At 30.9% G+C, this 20,965-nt stretch overlaps 1 protein-coding gene across 3 annotated transcripts in view; it reads right to left on the reverse strand.

The window, feature by feature from the left end:
- The window catches only part of LOC135127672 (homeobox protein caupolican-like), a 120,449-nt gene that overhangs the window by 13,678 nt on the left and 85,806 nt on the right, over positions 1-20,965 (reverse strand). For all 3 annotated transcript variants that reach the window (XM_064054207.1, XM_064054209.1, XM_064054208.1), the window contains exon 3: positions 11,593-11,714. In XM_064054207.1, coding sequence (XP_063910277.1) covers positions 11,593-11,714 — 122 coding nt within the window. The remainder of the gene's footprint in view (positions 1-11,592; positions 11,715-20,965) is intronic.

Consider the following 20,965-nt stretch of genomic DNA (forward strand, 5'->3'; position numbering starts at 1 on the left):
ATTTTGGAAATTTTTCGATTTTCAAAATATTAGATTCTAAATTTTTTCTTAATTTTTTTATTTTGGGTTTTACTATTTTTTGAGTTTTCAGCCTTTCGATTTTTCAATTTTTCAATTTCTCGATTTTTCATTCAGTTTTTCAACTCGATGTTTTAAATTTTAAAATTTGCTATTTCTCGGTTTTTAATTTTTTTGATGCTTCGATTTCTCGATTTTTCGATTTTCCGTCTCCCCAGTTTTAGATTTTATGGTTTCTAAATTTTTCGATGTTTAATATTTTTCATTTTTCAATTTTTGAATTTTTCGTTTTCAATTTTTGATTATTCGATTGTTTGATTACCCGTTTTTTAAATTTTTTGCTTTTAATTTTTGGATTTTATGGTATTTCGATTTCTCGATGTTTCAATTTTTCGATTTTTCAAGTTTTCGATTCTTAATTTTTCAACATTTTTAACTTGGAAATTTTACAGTTTTTCAAATCGTAGATTTAATTTATTTTTAAATTATCGATTTTTCGGCCTTTTCGATTTTTTAAATTTTGGGTTTTACGATTTCCCGCTTTCTCATTATTTTTTATTTTTCAATCATTTAATTTTTCAACATTTCGATAATACGATTTTTTGACTTCTCGGTTTTAGATTTTACGGTTTTTCCATTCTTCGATTTTTACAACTTTTGAATTTTCAATGCTTTAATTTCAAAATTTTTCATAATTACCCGATTTTTCAATTTTTTGATTTTAATTTTTTTCCCCAATTTTTCGATTTTCCGATTTTAGATTTTACGGTTTTTAAATTTTTCGATTTTTAATTTTTGATTTTTCAATTTTTTAATTTCTTGATTTTCCAATTTCCCGATATTACAGTTTTTTAAATTTCAATTTTTCAATTTTATGCCAATTCAATTTCTCGGTTTTTGGAGTTCTCGATTCTTCGATGTTTCATTTCAACATTTCTATTTTGGAAATTTTTCGATTTTCAAAATTTTAGATTCTAAATTTTTTTCTTAATTTTTTATTTTGGGTTTTACTATTTTTCGACTTTTCAGCTTTTCGATTTTCCAATTTTTCGATTTTTCAGTTTTTCGACTCGCTTTTCAAATTTAGAATTTTGCAATTTCTCGGTTTTTCATTTTTTTGATTTTTGTTATTCGATTTTTTAACATTTCCATTAAACAATTTTTTGATGCTTCGATTTTTCAATTTTCCGACTCCTCAGTTTTAGATTTTATGGTTTCTAAATTTTTCGATTTTTAATATTTTTGAATTTTTCGTTTTCAATTTTTGATTGATTCGATTGTTTGATTTCCCGGTTTTTTAATTTTTTGTTTTATCGGTTATTTCAAATTTAAATTTTTTCGATGTCTAATTTTTCGATGTTTCGATTTTCCAGCTTTCGATTTCAGTCTTGTGATTTTTCAATTTGCTTTTTTTTTTAAATTTTTCGACTTTTGAATTTTTCGATTACACGATTTTTTGATTTCTCAACATCATGTAAAATTTCTCGAATTCTCCTTTTTTGTAAGTTTTGAATTTCTATATATTTTTCAAGATTTTAATTTTTCGGGTAATCAGTTTTTCGATTTTTAAAGGCTATCAAAAAATAATCGCAAAATTAAATTTGATATTGGGTTTGAAAGTAATTTTTTTTCAAAATCATACAAAAAATGCCACATTATTGACGATTTTGGAAAAATGTTTGTATGTATTTGAAAAAAAATTGATAAAAAATCTACAAAAAAATGTGAGAAGTAGATCTCCACGTGCTAATTCCGAAAAATATACAAAATTTATTGTTCCAATTATCGATTCTGAAAAAATGTAGAAATTTTCGAAGAAATTAATAACTCATAGGGGTTAGACTAAAAAAATGTTTTTGGCTAATTTTCGAGGGCCGTCGAAAAATGATCAAATTTCACAAAATAAAATTTCTAAATAATAAAAATTCTCAATTTTAAATATTCGACGTGTTGACATGAAAAATAAAAATAAATAAATTTTCGAAATATTCAGAACTTTGAAATCAGTAGTTTCAGAGTAATAAAAGTGTCTGTAGACCACAGAAAACAGAGAGACGAAACGGGAGAACCACTTTTTCATATTCCAAGATTTACGAAACGTCAAATAATTAGAAATTACAATAACTTATGTTCGTGAAGTAAAGAGAAATTTAAAACAAAAACACAATTATTATGGTTATAAGTTCCGAATTATTATTTTGTGTCTGAAAAACCTCTTGTGACACATTATCGTATTTAAATTACCATTCTGAAATAAATACCCAAAAACATCACGCACAGTTGGCAAAACAAGCGACTTCCTGAGCCGTTCCTTCCCTTATTGAATTACCTAAAAATCGCTCTATTATCATCCCCTCTCCCAGCTGTCAAACTGATGTAGTGCATCGCACCCTCTCCCTTTTCCTTACGTCGGGATTTGATTACGCCTAGAGTGGTTTCACCCCTATTAAGTCTGCTACTTTTTCCCGCTAGACAAGGGAAAGGCGGCCACCGATCTCGATAAAACGGAAAAAATAAAGTTTTCCCGATTCTAAGACATTATTGATACACATCCGCTGAGCGAGCGATCGCTTACTTCTTGTCCGCCCTGTTGCGGCCCTGCGATTCACTCGCATCGGCAGGGACGGAACGACTTCGCCAGGGCCGTAGCCGCAAATTCAAAAACGGTAAAAGTGTCCGAAAGTAACAGTTAACCAAGAAGTTGTAGAACAAACATCAAAAGTAACAAACCGTTGAAAATTACGTCAGTGCTACTTGGTGCAAAAAACCAAAACCCGATTTGGGAGTCGCGGTCGCACCTGGGGGCGATTCCGGCCCTGGTCTTCCGGCTCAATCCATTTACCGCCGATGCGGATATTTTCCAATAACATCGCTCAACTTCCACCAGGGCCATATGTTATGCGATTTTGTCAAAAGCCGCTTGTCACAAAGAGGACTGGTGTTTTGAGATCGATAACCGCAATGTAATCGAGAGGAAGAGGTGTCGGAAGGAAGGTGGACTGCTCGGTCCACTTTTCCTCGTTAGAAACGTGGAGAAATAAGACTTCTGGGAATTGTTTTGCTGGTTTCGAGACGCGTAAGTCCTCGATCAAAGCGGAGGAAAAACGACGATCGGAGAAGGTGCAATATCGTGCTTGTAGATCTAATCGAGCAATTGCAAAATCTGGGAGAGGTTAAGTGGTCACAATTTCAGTCGTGGATGGTGAATAAGCGGTTTTTAATGTGGTGATGGGAGATTGGTATCAGTGCTAATAAATTTATAGATGATGATAGATTTAAATCGAGCTTGTGGTAATTGATGTTATTGGATAGTGTTTGAGGAAAATACGTGTATATTTTGGAGAAAAGAGGGAAAGTGAAACAACTGTATCTACAGAAGAATGATGAAAGAGTAAACAAAGTGCACCTGAAAACGATGATAAAGTTTTTTTTTTTAATCTGGAAAAATTTTTATTATTTGGAACAGGAAATATGACCACAAAAGTAATAGAATAAAAAGAATAACTGAAAAAAAAGTATAACTAGCTTTGTTATGTTGCATAGAACAGATTGGCCTACATACAAAATTATCCAAAATTTCTAAAATCTTAAAAAATGGCAAGAGAGAAACAAGTTGAGAAAAACCAAACGGATTTGGAACAAAAAGAAAACTGGAAATCGCTTTTAAAAATCAATGTAAATTAAAATTTGAAAATCAAACGCAAAAAGAAGTTGAAGACAAAATTGACTGCAGACGAAATATATTCAAATTTCCGAAGAAATCGCTTCTAAAATGTCTACACTGCACTTTTGTAAATTTGAATATAAAAATTTTCAAAATTCTAGGAAGCATAAGATGACCAGAAATGGCAGATTAGAAAAAGATGAAAAATGATCTAACAAAATTCAAAAACTAAATCACAAAATCCTGCCCGGACAAAGAAAGGTTTTTTTAGTTACTCTGTAAAAATAATTCTAAAAAATATGAACGCACTGATAAACCTCAATTCATAATATACAGGGTGGGTCACTAAATGTGGCCCTCGATACGTGTACGTAACACAAATCGTAGTTGTTTTTATGAAACACCCTATATTTTTACATATTTGGGATTGTCAAAACTACTACCTGTATAAAGGACAAAAACACCTGTCAAAAATCTGGTCCCAAAAGTAAAAGTCGTCTTCATTTTTGGTAATTGAAAGCGGAACGAATATTTTTTTGGTGCCCCTATACAGACTTTACTTTAGTATGTTTTATATGCAGGTAGTAGTTTTGAAATAATTAGTTCAATTTTTTTTTATTTGTTTTTTTTTACAGAAAAAAGTCAAACTAATAAAAAATGTTAGTCAATTAGTTCGTTGAGTCAATTTTTACAGATAATTAAAAAAAAACTTTTAATCTTTGTAATTTTTTTAAACACATGTTAATAATGTTGCAGAATTTTTATTCAGTTGACATTTTTAGGAAATCACAAATATTTTGTTTCCTTTTGTACACTCAATCTGGGGAAATACTGTATATTGAATAAAAATAATAAACTTTTCTAAATTAAAAAAAAACATCGAGTGACACACCGTTTTTAGGTTTTCTGTCCATGACATCAAAGTCCGAAAAATTGCTATATAGAGTGTTTACTAAACATGCGGCAAAAACTCGGGAGCTTATTCCTTGATTATTTTACGACTTTTTTTGTCCTTTCATAATTTTCGGAAATATTTTTTTTACAAAAAAAAAAAAGACTACATTAACTCATACAACATGGGGATATTCTGGATATTCTTAATTCACAAAATTGCTGAAAATGACTATAGATACGGTATATAAGATATACAGGGTGAGTCATTAAGCACGCGTTAAACCGATTTTGTTTAAATGAAACACCCTATATATTTTTTATATAATTTGATTGACCTCTAGGGCTTTACAATCAGAGTTTACTTTTGAAATACCGATGCGACGTTGCCATGTTATTCCAACTTTCTTGAAATTGTTTGACATTGGAAGGGTTCACAAAAAATGGCAATACCTAGGTTTCAAAGTCCGCCTTACAATTATTTCGTGGAAGGATAAATAAAGGTTTTCTTGTGGTATCAACTAACTCAATAATATACAGTGTTTGTAAAAATTCTGAAACTGTACGATTTTCAAATATAGATTTCAGTTTTTTAATGGACCACCCTGTTTTTAATTACTCATTAATTTTTACCCTATTTTTGACCTGATTCTTCTAACATGTCCATGTGTCTCTTAAAAAAAGTAAAAAATCGTAGTAACTTTACATATATAGAAAATACTCAGCAAAAAAGAACGAGAACAAAAAATTAAATTAGATGCAGGAATAAAATGTAGGGTGTCCTATTTGAAAGAACTGAAATATCTATATTTCAAAATTGTAATAACTAAAACATTTTTATAAACACTCTGTATATGAAAATTTATGTTCATTTATACCACAACAAAGCGTGTACCTTTCTTTGTTATTTCATAAAATGTTGTAAACAGATTTTAAAAATAACCCTACTGGGATTTTTTTGTAAACCCTTCCATTGATAAAAAAATCCAAAAATAAACTAATCTACGGTTGTAAAGTCTAGGAAAAGTCAATTAAAATATTTAAAGATATATAAAAATAAATTGTGTATTAGGCTTTAAAAACAGTACACTGTATAGTTAAAAATAATTTGAGGTATAGTTTTCAAAAAACTGTAGAACTTTGGTCTTGGACTTTTTTTACTTTTAATAAATAATTGATGCGATATCAATGAACGCGCGCTTAGTGACACACCCTGTATATTTTGCATATGTCATGTACCTCGAATTTATTACGCAACATTTTAAAATGACGTCATTAATTTTTTGGGGTAAATAAACAAATATATTTTGATTAAACACTTGCCATGCTTACGATAACTTTGAAACGTCTGCAAGATTTTTTGCAGATTTAAAATGAAATTGTAAAATGTTGTTAAACAATTTTATTTATTTTTTCTAAAAATCTGAATGTTTATGGTAAAAGCTAAACATGGATTCATAGACAACATGTGTATAGGAGTATGTTATTTTATACAATTTAAGACTAGTTTAGTATGTACAATTTTGAGGTGATGTCGTTGGTGGGCATTATTAAAGTTGGTCAGCGTTCTACCATGTACATGTTATTGGTAATACATATATACAATTTGACAACAATCGGTCCAGTAGTTTCAGAGATTATTTGTTTAACAAAAATCGATACAGAAACTTTTTTGTACTTATGCATAAATCCATCTTCCAGAAACAAAAACGATCAATGTGTTCATTATAATATATTTGGAAGGAATGTCAAAAAAATCCAAAAAGAAGTTGTAGCGGAAAACAAAATTGTCCTATAACTAAAATAAATTCAAATTTCCGAAAAAAATCACTTCTAGAATCCCTAAATTTGTTTTTTTTTTTTTTAGTTATCCTGTATAAGCAATTCTAAAAGATATTAGGTTTTGCAGGTTCAAAGTTAAATCGTAAAATCCTATTGTAGTTTTGATTCTTTTTCAAAAAATGTGAAAGTCTACGATAAAAATCAAGACGAATTCATAAACCACAACTGTAGGAGTATGTCATTTTATAAAATTTGAATAACATTTACCAAGCAAAATTTTGAGGTGACGTCATCACACTGGTGGGTACGATTAGACAAATTTTGGTTACCGTCTAACCATCTACACGATATTCCTAAAATATATATAAAATTTGACAACAATCGGTTGAGTAGTTTTGGAAACCCATATTTTTGAATCAAAACTCGCCTGACCTGATCAGAGCTAAACTGACATGCTTCCGAGAGTAAGAGAAACATTGTCCCAACTTTTTAGCTCATTTTTTAAAATATACTACGACCTTCAATAAAAAAAATGACACGTCATCAGTTCTCCCAAGAGCATCAACGAACCCATTTTAATCAAGCCGTAATCACCTGCTTTGTCCAAATATTCATTTTTTAGGCATAACCCGTGTACGTAAAAAGGTAGGCATAAATGTTTAACAGGTAAAACCGGAGAGTGAAAATTTCAAATCGACGTCATCACTATTCTGGAAGGGATAGTTAGTTACACAAGAGGAAAGTGTTACGATTCCCACTAGCTACACGCAAACGGAAAACTTGCATTTTCGTATCCACACTACACCCCGCCTCGCCTCACCCACCCCCGCCCGCCGTCCGTCATAACCACCCCGTCGTCACCTCGCTCGCCCAATTACCCGCTCTCCCCCGTCCCGCGAATCGGGAAATGAGCGTAACCGATTTTATCGACTATAAATACAAATGGTGCATTGCGATGGCAGCCGCCACCTGCGCCGCGACGCCGCAACAGCGCGCCAATCAATAGCGCTCCCTCTTCGGCCATTTTGTCTTGAAGCCATTCCGTCGAGCGCGAGCCGGACCTGTCCGATGCCAGTTAAAGCGGGCCGTACGCAAACACCTCACGTGACACCAGGAAGAGAACGTACCGAGCGTTCGTTATGTTGTGTCGTATCGGCGTGTTGCATCTACAGGGCACTGCTCGCATGCTACAAATGCTAGACCAGACGCAATCGGGATGTCATTATTTTAACAATGCGTTGTCGGCACGACAGGGGATCGGGCGGGGAGGGGGCGGAAGTGCGAGTTGAAGAGCAGTGATGGGGTTATGGGAGGTTGGATGGGTTGGCGGAAGGAAGTGTTCTTGGGTTTTTGCTTATCGGGTTTGGGAATTAGCAGTGGCTTTGTTTTGTTTGTAATGAGATGTCGTTGATGGTTAGTTAAGTCGGTGTGGAGTTTGTAGGGTGAGACGAATGGTTTTGAATTAATCACACTGGAAAGTGGAGGAGTGGTCGGGGTTCGAATCGGGATGAGGTTGATTGTTTTTGTTTGATAATAATTAAAGTGATAATCGCAAGTAAGTTTCTGCAGAAGAGGGGAATCGTCTGCTTATATAGATACAGGAAAAATGACGAGTAGTAAAGTGGTTTTATCACTTCATCAATGGCCAACTTTCATTAGTTTTTTTTTGGGTAATACATCTTCCGCAAAGGTTTCGGTTTAGAAGTCAATACGAGTTCTCTTGGGATTGCAAAAACAACAAATAAATATTTACTCAACATGTACACAGTTAACATCTTGTTTCTGAGGCAGCGATGAAAATATGTGAAAAGTTATGTTCTACATTTGAAAACAATGTTTATTTCATCACGTCAAGAAATCACAAGAGGTGTAAACAAATTTTTGGCGAAGAAACTGTTTTTTGTTTCAGTCGAAATGTTCAAGGCTCAATACAGAATTACAGAATGGTTAAAAGTTTGACCAGTGGAAGAAAAAGAAGTATTGTTTTTCTTTTAGGTTTTCTCGACGTTTCATGACCCCCAAAGTATGTACAAGTAGGTCCTAAGTTTTTGTCTCTCTGTTCGTCTGTCAGTCATCTGTTCGTACCGATTGTTAAATTTCAAATCAATAATAAATTTATATCCAATTTGATGATTTACTATATACCTAGTATATAGTAAATCCATTTTATAAGACTCTTGTTCTTGGGCTTTATGAATCCGCCTTAGTGTTGTACTTTAGGGCAATCATCAAATTGAAAATAAAAATGAAAGTATCGGAATGCGTCGGTCGTGGTGTATCAACGGTGGCTATTATAAAAAAAAATCGTAAAATCAAACTTTACAATTTTCAAAGTGGCTGCTTCTGTTGGACTGTACTTCAGGACAGAGGAATGTTCTGTCTAAATATCCTTAAACCATTTTTTTACAATAACTGAATGTAACTGAATGTAACAAACTATACATATATTTATTAATTTGTTGCTTGGCACATTTTTGAGGTGACGTCATTAAAATTTTGGTGGGGATCAAACTGATGACAACTTCAAAACTTGTACCTACTAAATTTCAGAACTACGCGTGATTTTTTAAATTTCTGCTGTAGTTACCCATGACGCTTACGTCACCAGTGAAATTGATCATGAGCATAAATTTTAAAAATCACCCGATAGTTTCAACGATAAATTGTAAAATTCTATTATATAACTTAGACTTTTAACCCAAAATCTAGATATTTTAGGGAAGAAACAACTACAAAATTTGACTATATAATATACACGGTGAGTCATTAAGCCTGGCTTCCGTATTCCTTTGTTATTATAAGAGACAGTACTTGCGAAGATAAGACTGATTTTGGCAAGTGACCTTCTAACAAAAGGGAGGGTGGGTGGGCGGGGCTAGTACCTGCTACGATAAGACTGATTTTGGCATATTAGATACCCCCTAAGAAAACAGAGGGTGGGTGGGAGGGCCCATATATTTTACTTACTTTGACTCACTTTTGAAATTTTGATATTTTCTTTGTGTATAATTGTTTTGCTAAAAAATGTAAAGAAAATTGGAACAACGTCCGAACATCACACTGGAAATTCAAAAATAAACTACAGTTTTAAAGCCTTGGAAGAAAAATCTATGGAAATATATAAAAAAACTAAGTTGTGTGTTATCTTTCGAAAATAGAAGACTCTGTATTGTTGAAATTTTAGTATATGAACCCTGTATATTTTTCCATGTGCTGATTTATAACCGTCGTTAATTTTTGTAGGGGGAAAGTTGCAGTAATAAAATACAAGGTGTTCCGTTTGAAAAGACTGAAGTATTGATATTTGAGAATTATATATACAGGGTGAGTCACTAAGCGCGCAGTCCTCGAGATCTCATTAATTATTAAAGATAAAAAAAAAAAAAGACCAAAGTTATATGTACCTATTATTTTTGAAATACAACAAAGCCCGTGTCTTTATTTATCCTGTCCACAAATTTTTATAACACAGATTTTAAAAATAACCTTATTGCGACTTTTTTTTGTGACGCATGACATTGCTAAAAATGTCAATTTTAAAAATATACTAATAGGAAGAAGCCAATGAGATTGTATAAAAATACATACGCTCTGTATAGTTGAAAATAATTTTAGTGTATGGCATTCTAAGAACTTTCGTCTTTCTAACTTTGTTCTTTGACTTTTTTCCTCTTTTCAAAAAATACTATACAAATACATATCTTAGTGACTCGACCTGTATATAAATTTTACGATGACGTCATCAAACTGTTGCTGTGGATGAATAAACAGATTTTATCTTCAAGTACACTCAAAATTCGTCAGTAGCCGGTCTAAGCAATTTCCAGATCACGTGTCTAATAAAATTTCTAACAGACAGACTGGCGGAAATAAAAATTGACAATAACAGTGGAAAACTAGACACACAACAAACACAAAAAGACGGAAATTTAAAATAAAAAAGTAAATGACGTCAGCCTTTTCTTTTCAAAGAGAAAATTGGAAAGTTTTTTCAAGTGAGTGAAATTGAATATTTTTAACGTTTTCAGTGGTACGAATTTGATAATTAACTAACTCATTTTAGTTTCACTTTTGAAATTTTTTTGAAATGATGCCATTCTGAGACTGAAGTTGAAATTTGGACTAATTAATCTATATAAAAAATCTATAAAATGATCGTTGCTATTAGTATCTGTGTTGGATTTGCAGAGAATGACACCCAATTTTTTATTTCAAAAGGAAGTAAATAAGTGTGTTTTCAAAATCTCGCATTTTTATCACCTTCGTATCCGTATTTCGTTTACCGAAAGCTCGAAAGTGCTTTTCAAATTTAAAGAAAAATTAGCAAGATGACAACTTTGCTTAATTTTGCGATCCTGATTTTCTTGGGAAATAAAACACGACAATTGTCCGTCACCTCTGGACACTTCGGCTTATTCATGCCACAAGTATGCCGTCTCTCTCGTTATTTCCGCAACCATCCGTCTTTTCTTGGCCGTTTTAGTACCGACTTTTACTTATCCTTTATCTACGCCAAATTTAATGCAACACGATTGCTTTCCCCGGGGGACAACGTCCTACAATCGAATTTTCAGGTCACCGCAGCTTATTTAAACATTTTCGCAAAACGTGAAATCGGCATCACATTTTCAGCAAATCGTGAAATTAATTCAATCGCTTCCGGGAAAATATTTCCATGTCGTGGCTTTTTATTCGGCGGATAAACGCAATACACCGACCACTAATAGAGATATTTTTGATTAACGCACGCAATAAACAACAACAAAATATTCCATCAGGAACATGCCCTTTGCAAAACAATTTCATCGATTTCCCGCGCGCGATGAAAATCCCGATATGAAAACATTCGCTTCATATTTATTTAAACGCGGCATTGTTTTAATAACAGGAATTCGTTATTTAGGCCGCGTATCAACAGTTTTATCATTAACATCGCGATAAAACGAAAAATGGCTTTCTGGGTGCACGTGCTCGTCGGACTGGGGTGGGGTTGATTCGGAAAAAAATGACCGACTCCAGGGGTTACACTCAAGCCTAACCCTGGAGTTCGCTTTTCTAAGCTATTAATCGCACGATTCGGGGACTTCTGCTATTTTGGTGTTTTTATATTTCGCAGAACCGCGTCGAAAATACCGCTTTATTGCCCATCGAATTACCACCGAATATCCGCGCTAATAAAAATTTAATTGTTCGTGGGATACTAAATTTATATGGTACAGGCGCATGTAAAGACTTACCCATACGCTGCCAGGGCAGGGTCGTAGGGGTAATAACCCGTCGTGGGCTGGAGGCCGGCGCTGGTCCACGCAGACATGTCTGCTGCGGTGCCCCCCGCGTCCTTGAGGGCGTAAGGATTACTCTGGAAAAGAAGAAAAGTCAAGTACTGGGAAAAAACCGGTTCCGGAACTTTCTCCAGCGAGGCTGGGAGTTTTTTGAGTTTGAAAACTTTCTCGAGCTGTGGATGTTTGCTTTCGATTTTGTTTGAGGTTCCGCACAGAGTTTGTTCCTTTATTTTCTTATTTCCCGAGCGTTAGATAACGTGATCTCCAAAATTTACAACAGCAAATTAATTTTTATTTTCATAAAATAAGATATTCCTGCATTGTGGTATATGAATCCGAGTTGATTTTTGACCCTAGACCTTCAGTTTTCAGGTTATCGTAACGCAATCTTGGTAAATCCTAATCAAAATTTATTCGTTTTTCCAAAATTTTGTAATGGAAAAACTCACTTGAAACAATACTTTAACATTACACATATACTTTAAATTTTAACTTATAACAGTTATCGTAAAAAGTCGCAAAATCAAATCAAATTTTTCGTTTTCTTTAATTTTCCAATTTTTGCATTTTTCAATGTTTTCGTTCATAATTTTTCGTTTTTTCTACTTTCATTTTTTCAATTTTTCGTTTCCTCAATTTCTCAAGGTTTTGAAATGTAATTTTTTGAATTTTTTAATTATCATCTTCTCGATTTAATATCACATTTTTCGTTTTTCCATTTCTTTTATTTTTTTCAATGTTTCGTTTGATTTTATAATTTTTCGATTATTCAGTTCTTCAAATTTTCAATCTTTGACTTTTTCAATTTCACGTTTTTCCAAAATTTTACATTTTTGAATTTCTCAATCATCCGATTTTCCGATTTCTTAAATTGTACAATATTTCGATTTTTCGATATTGCAGTTTGTCTATTTTTAAGTTTCTCAATCTTTGATCTTTGGATTTTTCATCAATTTTTGATTTTCAATTTTTCTAGTTTTCATTTATATTTAAAATAATTGTCAAATAGTAATTATAATTTTTAAAATTTTTCAGTTTTTCAATTTTACGATTTTAGAATTTTTCCATTTTCCAATTATTGGATTTTATAACTTTTTGATTTAATTCTATTTTTCAATTATTTAGATTTTTAATTTTTCAATTTTTGGGTCTTTTGATGTTATGGTTTTTTCGATATAGTTTTGACTATTCTACAATTTTTCGATTCGATTCATTTTTATTTCTTTTTCAATCTTTCGAATCGTTAATTTTTTTCGATTTTGAGTGTTTTAGTGCTTCGATTTTTCGTTTCTTGAGTTCTTCGATTTGCAATTTTTCGATTTTCCACCTTTTCGATTTTCCACTTTTTCGATTTTTCAACTTTTCGAATAAAAAAAAAAAATGGAAAAATTACAAAATCGTGTAAATAAAAAATCATAATTGAAAAAAACGAAAAAGATAAAATGAAAACTTTGAAAAATCTAAAAATGGGAAATCAAGAACTTGGAAAATTGAAGAAACGAAAAGTTCAAAAATCGAAAGATTAAAAATTAAGAAACTTATTAATCGAAAAATTTTTAATTTTTTTTATTCAAAAATTTGAAAAACCAGTCAATCAATACTTCATTGGTGTTAAAAACTTATAAATCCAGTTTTAAAAACGAAAAAAAAACACGAAAAATTGCAAATCGAAAAAGTGGAAAATCGGAAAGTTGAAAAATCAAATATGGAGAAGTTGAAAAATTAAAAATCTAACCATAGAAAACCGAATTAATGAAAAAAATTTAAAAATCAAATACTGAAAAAACGAAACATTCAAAAATTGTACAATTGAAAAAGTGAAGAATTTTAAAAATTATAATTTATTATTGAATTTTTACGTTGACGAAACAAAAAAAAAATTGAAAAAAATCTAAATTAGAGAAAATGGAAAAATAAAATATTTAAAAATTGAAAAACCGAAAAATTAAAAATCCAATACATAATTGAAAAATTCCACATTGACAATAGTACATTCGATTCAAAAATTAAAACACTGAAAAACTGAAAAATTGCAAAAATGAAGAAAATAAAAACCGAAACGGAAAATTGAAAATCGAAAATCTGAATAAATAAAGGATTGAAGAAAAGCGAAACTCTGGAAATTTTAAAACGAAAAATTGCAAAATCTAGATAAACATTGAAGAAACAAGAAAAATGAAAAACTGCAAATCGAACAACCGCAGAAATGAATAATTGAAAACATTCAAAATTGAAAAAACCAAAATGAATATACATATATGTATATTACAAAATCGCAATACAGAAAAATCGAATAATTGAACAAATAGAGAACGAAAAAACCGAAACGAAAAATTGCAAATCGAAAAACTGAAATATTATAAACTGAAAAAAATCTAAAAACTGTTAAATCTAAAGATTGAAAAGTTGGAAAATTGAACATCTGAGAAATCAAAAAAATTAAAAAGATGAAGAATTTGTTTACGCCACTGGTTTTTATTTTATAGAGGTTATTACAAAACAAAAATCGCATTTTTTTTTGTAATTTTTGGAAGATTGGGATTTATTGGACTGCATGTACTTCAGGACGAGGGAAGTTCTGTGCAATAACCTTCGAACAATTTTTTTAACTTTATAGAGGTTATCACAAAAAATCGTAAAATTAAATTTTGGATTCGGTTTGAAAGTCAGGTTTTTTCAAAATCAGACAAATTTCTATATTTCAACCATTGACGATTCTGGAAAAATGGTACTAATTTTAAAAGAAATCGAACCGAAAATAACTTCTAGAAGTCGAAAGACAAAGAAATGTCTGGTTAATTTTTGAAGGTGGTTGAAAAATGATCAAATATTTCATTTTTTGAAAAATTGTAGTGAAAAGTCAATAAAAAATCTACAAAAAATTCCAAGATGTAGATGTCAACGTGCTAATTCGAAAAAATGTGAAGATCTTATTGTTCCAGAACACAGAACAAGATTTTCGAAATATGTATTAGGTCTGAAAACAATTTTTTTTTTAATAAGTAATCCCAAAAATTGACCCATCATTTCCATTGGCGATTTTGCAAAAATATAAAGAATTTTCGAAGAAATGAAGCCGAAAATAACTCTTGCAGGTTGAATTCTTAAAAAAAATGTCTTTAATTTTTTAGTGGTCGATGATAAAAAATTTCACAAGGCAGATATTGAAAAATCGAAATTTTAAAAATTCATAAAAAAAATCTGGATTAATCTCTACGTGCTGTTTTGAAAAATATAACATGTTTATGGTCCCTGATCAAAATTTTCGAAATATTCGGTTTGAACGTCTAGTATTTTCGAAAGTCAAAAATTGTATTTTTTTATTACAATTCAATTAATTGTAATAAAAATCCGAAAATAACTTCTTTGGATCGCGACCTACACAAAAATGTCTGGCTAATTTTCGAAAATGGTGACGTCATCAAATTTTTGGGTGGGAATAGTGAGACCCATTTGACAACAGTTGAATCGTTAGTATCAGTAAAAACCTAAGTAGACTATAGAGAACAGATAGACGAAATGGAAGAACTACTTTTCCACATTCTAAGATTAACGAAACGTCGAGAAAACATGAAAAATATCATTTGTGCAAAGAAAAATGATTAAGTTTCTTGACAGTTAACAAATTTTTTGAAACTTTCCACCGAAGAATTGAGATTTCTCGTACTCTGAAGACGCTCCTCTTCCACGAACGAGGAAGAGCCAGTCAATCTCGAACGCGCCGTCGGCCGTCCGACCATAAAAAACGCGCCAGGACCCCCGCCAGGAGCCATTGTCCTGTCGCCGCAAGCTGAGATTCTCACGCTGAAGGATCGATGGCACTCCACACTCGTAGTCAGCTTTTAAAATTTTATAATCTTCAGCATCCGTTTAATTGCTTGCTCCAACAGCAATATCAAAACTCGGACATGTTAAAACCGACCACTAATAAAATAAACGGCTGTTAACAGAAAAATATAAAATTCCCCTGTTGTTTTATGGATTCATTACAGACCTGTTTGGCATTCGCTGCGCGACCACAGGAAAAATGTCTTCTTCTGGCGTCAGGCTTCACGGGTTATTCACCTGGCGCTGCCAAAAGCACCCTCGAATTTAGTTTCACTTAAAAACTATATTGTATTGAAGTAGTGCAGCTCCGATTGCACGAGCGCACGCTTCCGCAGCCTCCGAACCCACTGCTATCCGCCTAATTGCTCATTTTCCGCAACAAGTCCTCCCGAAATGAGCAGTATCAATTGACTGCTGTTTACTGTAGTATAATGCCGGTAATTTAGTGAACAGTGGTTAGAAATGGGCTTTTTTATAGATGCCGTAACGGCGCGAGGCGCGAAACCCTCGATCCATCTTTCGGCTCCCTCGGGTCTCCCCCAGTCTTCTTCCCGCAGAAAGATTTACGCACGCAGAATAAATATAGAGTGGCGAGGACTTGGGGCTGAACACTTATATAAAGTGGATTTCGAAATCATATCCATCAAATAGGCGAGCCGAGGCTTGCGTCGGAACGCGCCTTTAGACAAATCGTTAACACCGACACTAAAGGGGTTAGCTTTCGACTAGTGTTAGAACGAACAAAGAATCGACGGATATGTAATATGGATGAAGGAACGACGAACGCTCGACCGGTTTGCAGATGCTGTGAATTCTGCTCGGATTAACTTTATTTGGACGATTTTGGTTTGGTATTTATTAGGTGTTGAGAAATCGGAGGACTTTTATGGAGAGGCGAGATGCCTTTTTTTGTCGTGGAGGAAATAAAAGGAGGGCGCCGGATTCGGGTTGCGGTTGCGGTATTTGAATGCAACTATTTCGTGGAAGTGCGCTCTTTGTGTGTATCCTCATGGTGGCGATGACGATTTTTAGCACTTTAGGAAAGTCCAGACCAAAGGTCCGAGAGGCGCTGTCCCCTAGATGGCGCCTTATAGAAAATAATAATAATATATTACACTATCGATAGTTGAAAATAATTTTACTTTTTACTTCCTGAGCGCAAGCTAATGGTGTCTCTGAAACTACTGCACCGACTGTTGTCCTATTTTGTACGTATATTAAAAATATCACCACCAACAATTTGTTGATGGAATCTTCAAAATTTACAATGGTAAATTTGTTTTTCTTTTTATAAATACTCCAGCACTTGTAGTATATGAATCCGTGTTGAGTTTTTACCTTGGAGGTCCAGATTTTTGGAAAATAAATCAAAATTGTATAACAATATTTTGCAATTTAACTTGAAACTGTAAAACCGAATACTCTGAAATTTTGTAAATGTTTTAACGTCATCGCGATCGTGGTCAATCGTTGATCAAAATTTATTCATTTATATCCTCCCAAAAATTGATGACGTCATTTCCAAATTTTGTCTAACAAATTTTCTCTGAAATATGAAAAATATTATGACTACTGGTGGTTTATCTCATAGTTTTTAGAATTACTTATAATGGGTTACCCAAAAAATTGATTACGTATTTACTTCACCGTTACGTATTTTATCTATATTCTGATTTATAAGGGTTGTCTAAAAAAAAATAAAATTCAAAAATCAGATCCTATAATTTTTCGAAAAATCTAGATTAATTTTCCTTCGACCAATTTTTTTATATAATTTTTTTCGTTTTTCTTTTTTCTGCGATTTTACAATTTTTTGGTATCACAATTTTTAGTTTTTTCATTTTTTTTCTTCATCAATTTTCCTATTTTTCAATATTTCGGTTTCTTGATTTACTCAAATTTTCAATTTCTAGCCTTCGAAATTTTTAATTTTTCATTTCTTCAATTTTTGGATTTGTAAATTTTCAATTTTTCATTTTTTCCAGTTACAATTTTTCATTTTTCAATTTTTCAGTTCCTCAATTTTTAATTTTTCGATTTTTCAATTCCTCAAATTTTTATTTTTCGATTTTTTATTGTTCATTTCCTGGATTTAATATCATTCATTTTCAATTTCTAGCTTTCGAAATTTTTAATTTTTCATTTCTTCAATTTTTGGATTTGTAAATTTTCAATTTTTCATTTTTTACAGTCACAATGTTTATTTTTCAATTTTTCAGTTCCTCAATTTTTAATATTTCGATTTTTCAATTCCTCAAATTTTTATTTTTCGATTTTTCAGTTCCTCAGTTTTAGAGTTCTACTTTTCATTTTTCCGATTTTTTATTGTTCATTTCCTGGATTTTATATCATTCTTTTTTTCTTCGATTTTACAATTTTTTGGAATCATTATTTTTAGTTTTTTCGTTTCCTTTCCTTAATCAATTTTTCCATTTTTCAATACTTCGGTTTCCTGATTTAATCAATTTTTCAATTTCCAGACTTCCAAATTTTTAATTTTTCGATTTTTCAGTTCCTTAATTTTGGATTTTTCGATTTTCCAATTCTTGGTGTCCTTAATTTCTCAAGTTCTTGATGTTTATTTTTCATTTCCTGGATTTTTTTTTCGATTTTACAATTTTTTGGGATCACAATTTTTAGTTTCTTCATTTTCTATCCTTTATCAATGTTTCCGTTTTTCTATGCTTCGGTTTCCTGATTTTATCAATTTTTCAATTTCTAGACTTCCAAATTTTTAATTATTCGTTTCTTTAGTTTTTCGATTTTTCAGTTCCTCAATTTTTAATTTTTGATTTTTTAATTCTTGGTTTCTTCAATTTCTCAGGTTCTTGATGTCTAATTTCATGATCCGGATTTTTTATTGTTCATTTCCTGGATTTTATATTATTCTCTACTTTTCTTAGATTTTACAATTTTTTGATATCACAATTTTTTTATTTTTTTCCTTCATCAATTTTTCCTTTTTTCAATATTTCGGTTTCCTGATTTACACAATTTTTCAATTTCTAGCCTTCCAATTTTTTAATTTTTCGATTTTTCGGTTACTTAATTTTTAATTTTTCGATTTTTCAGTTTCTCAATTTTTGATTTTTCGATTTTTCATTTCGTCAATTTTTGATTTTTCGATTCTTCAATTCTTGGTTTTCTCAATTTCTCAAGTTCTTTATTTTTCATTTTCCCGATTTTTTATTGTTCATTTCTTGAATTTTTTATAACATTTGGTATCACAATTTTTAGTTTTTTCATTTTCGGTGTCGGTTTCCTAGTTTAATCAATTTTTCAATTTCTAGACTTCCAAATTTTTAATTTTTCGTTTCAATTTTTCCATTTGTAATTTTTCAATTTTGTATCTTTTCCATGTTACAATTTTTTCGATTTTTCAATTCCACAATTTTTCGGTTTCTCAATTTTTGATTTTTCGATTTTTTAATTTCTCAATTTCTCAAGTTTTTGATTGTTTATTTTTCATTTTCCGGATTTATTATTTTTCATTTCCTGGATTTTATATCATTCATTTTTTTCTTCGATTTTACAATTCCTTTACCAATTTTTCATTTTCTTATGTTTCGGTTTCCCAACTTCCAATTTTTCAAACTTTTCGTTTCCTCAACTTTTCAAGTACCTGCTTGATTTTAATTTTTCATTTTTCCGATTTTTTAGTTTCCACATTCACCCAATTTGATATTTTTTCTTATCGTCTTTTCATTTCCTTTATTTTTTCAGTGTCTCAATTTGACAATTTTTCGTTTATTCAATTTTCCGAAATTTGAATCTTTGACTTCTCAATTCCTCGATTTTCCAATTTCTAGATTTTTGAATTTTATATTTTTCAAAATTTTTGATTTCCAATTGTTTGAAGTTTCCTAGATTTTCCAATTTTTAGATTTTTAAATTTTGTAATTTTTTCAGTTATCCATTTTCGTTTTTTTTTTTTTAATTTTCAATATTTCAATTTTATGATACAGAATTCGTTCTTTCGATTTTGTATTTTTTCGTTTTTTAAAATATTTCAAAATTCTTGATTTTTAATTTCATTTTACAATTTTTCAAATTTCTCCATTGTTTTTTTAATAGACAAGTTGAAAAATCGAAAATTGAAAAATCCAAAAACGAAAAATTGAAAAATCCAAAAACTGAAAAAAAACAAAAATAGCAAAATCTAAAAAGTGGAAAACCGACAAATTGCAAACTGAAGAAACGAAAAATTGGAACACTGAACAACTAAAAATCGGGAAAGTTAAAAACGAAAAAAAAATATGAATCGAAAAATTGGAAAATCTGTAAGTTATAAAATCGAAAAATTATAGAATCGTGACAATTGGATAGTCGAAAAACGGTAATACTAAAAGATCGAAAAATTGAAAATTTGTAGAATGGTAAAATTGAAAAAGTGAAATTTTTTAAAAATATACTTACTACATACTTTAAATGAAAATTAGAAAAATTGCAAATTATAAACTGAAGAAAAGTAAAATTAAAAAATCGAGAAACTGAAAAATTGCAACCGAAAAATGCAAATGAAAAATTTAAAATTTAAGAAAAAAAATCACAAAATCACAACATTAAAAAAACGGAAAATTTTAAAAACAAAAACTGACAAGAAAAATTGTCAGCTCGACAAAATGAAAAATCCAAAGGTTGGAAAATAGAAAAATTTAAAAATGAAAGCTCCAAAATTGAAAAAACTGAATCCGGAAAAATCGAAAGTTATAAAATTAGAACATGGAAAAATTGAAAAATTGTAAAAATAAAGAAAACAAAAAAACGCTAATCGAAAAATTGAAGAAAAAAAAATTGAAAAAATTAATAATTTCAAATGAAAAAATTTTTATAAATCAAGATGAAGTGAGTTCACATTTTTCGAGCATTTTGCACTTTTTAAAATAATTTTCAGTATGTTGAAAGATATTGATTTGATGACATAAATATCTTATTTTTATACTAAATAATCACAAAATTTTTCTCTTATGAGTTAATTTTTTTAGCCCAAAATTGTCAAGCTGATTAATACGCACAAATTTAAAGAAGTTTAAAAATTTTTAACGTATTGAATAAAAATATTAAGGCCTGAACCTTTATTAGTGACTACAAAAATTCTTTTATTCAATATTTTCATTACTGGAGCTGGAAGCGGATTACGACGACTTCTTTCTTGGCAAGATGTAAAATTGTACCAATTGCGACGTCTGGTATGTTTTAGAGGTGGAAATGTATCCGGCGTGCGTGTGTCGGAGGAAAACATACCGTTTTTACTATATTGCACGCAAAATTAGCAGCGAGAGGTATTAGGGTTCTCCGTCTCCTGTTCCAGGATTTCCACAATCCCATAAACACTCCGTTAGATAGAATACAGTAGACACGGACTAAAATTTCATGGTTTGAAAGTTTTGAATTTAAAACGAGAACTTTACCAGTGATTTAAAAAATTGAATAAATTTATTACGGGTCGATTTTCATTATGGTGTGAACAGCAAGTTGTTAATAAGGTTTCTTCTGTTTT

Source organism: Zophobas morio, unplaced genomic scaffold, assembly GCF_036711695.1.
Source record: "Zophobas morio isolate AGI-343-1 ecotype UQ-CSIRO unplaced genomic scaffold, CSIRO_AGI_Zmor_V1 ptg000012l, whole genome shotgun sequence".
Lineage (NCBI taxonomy): Eukaryota > Metazoa > Arthropoda > Insecta > Coleoptera > Tenebrionidae > Zophobas > Zophobas morio.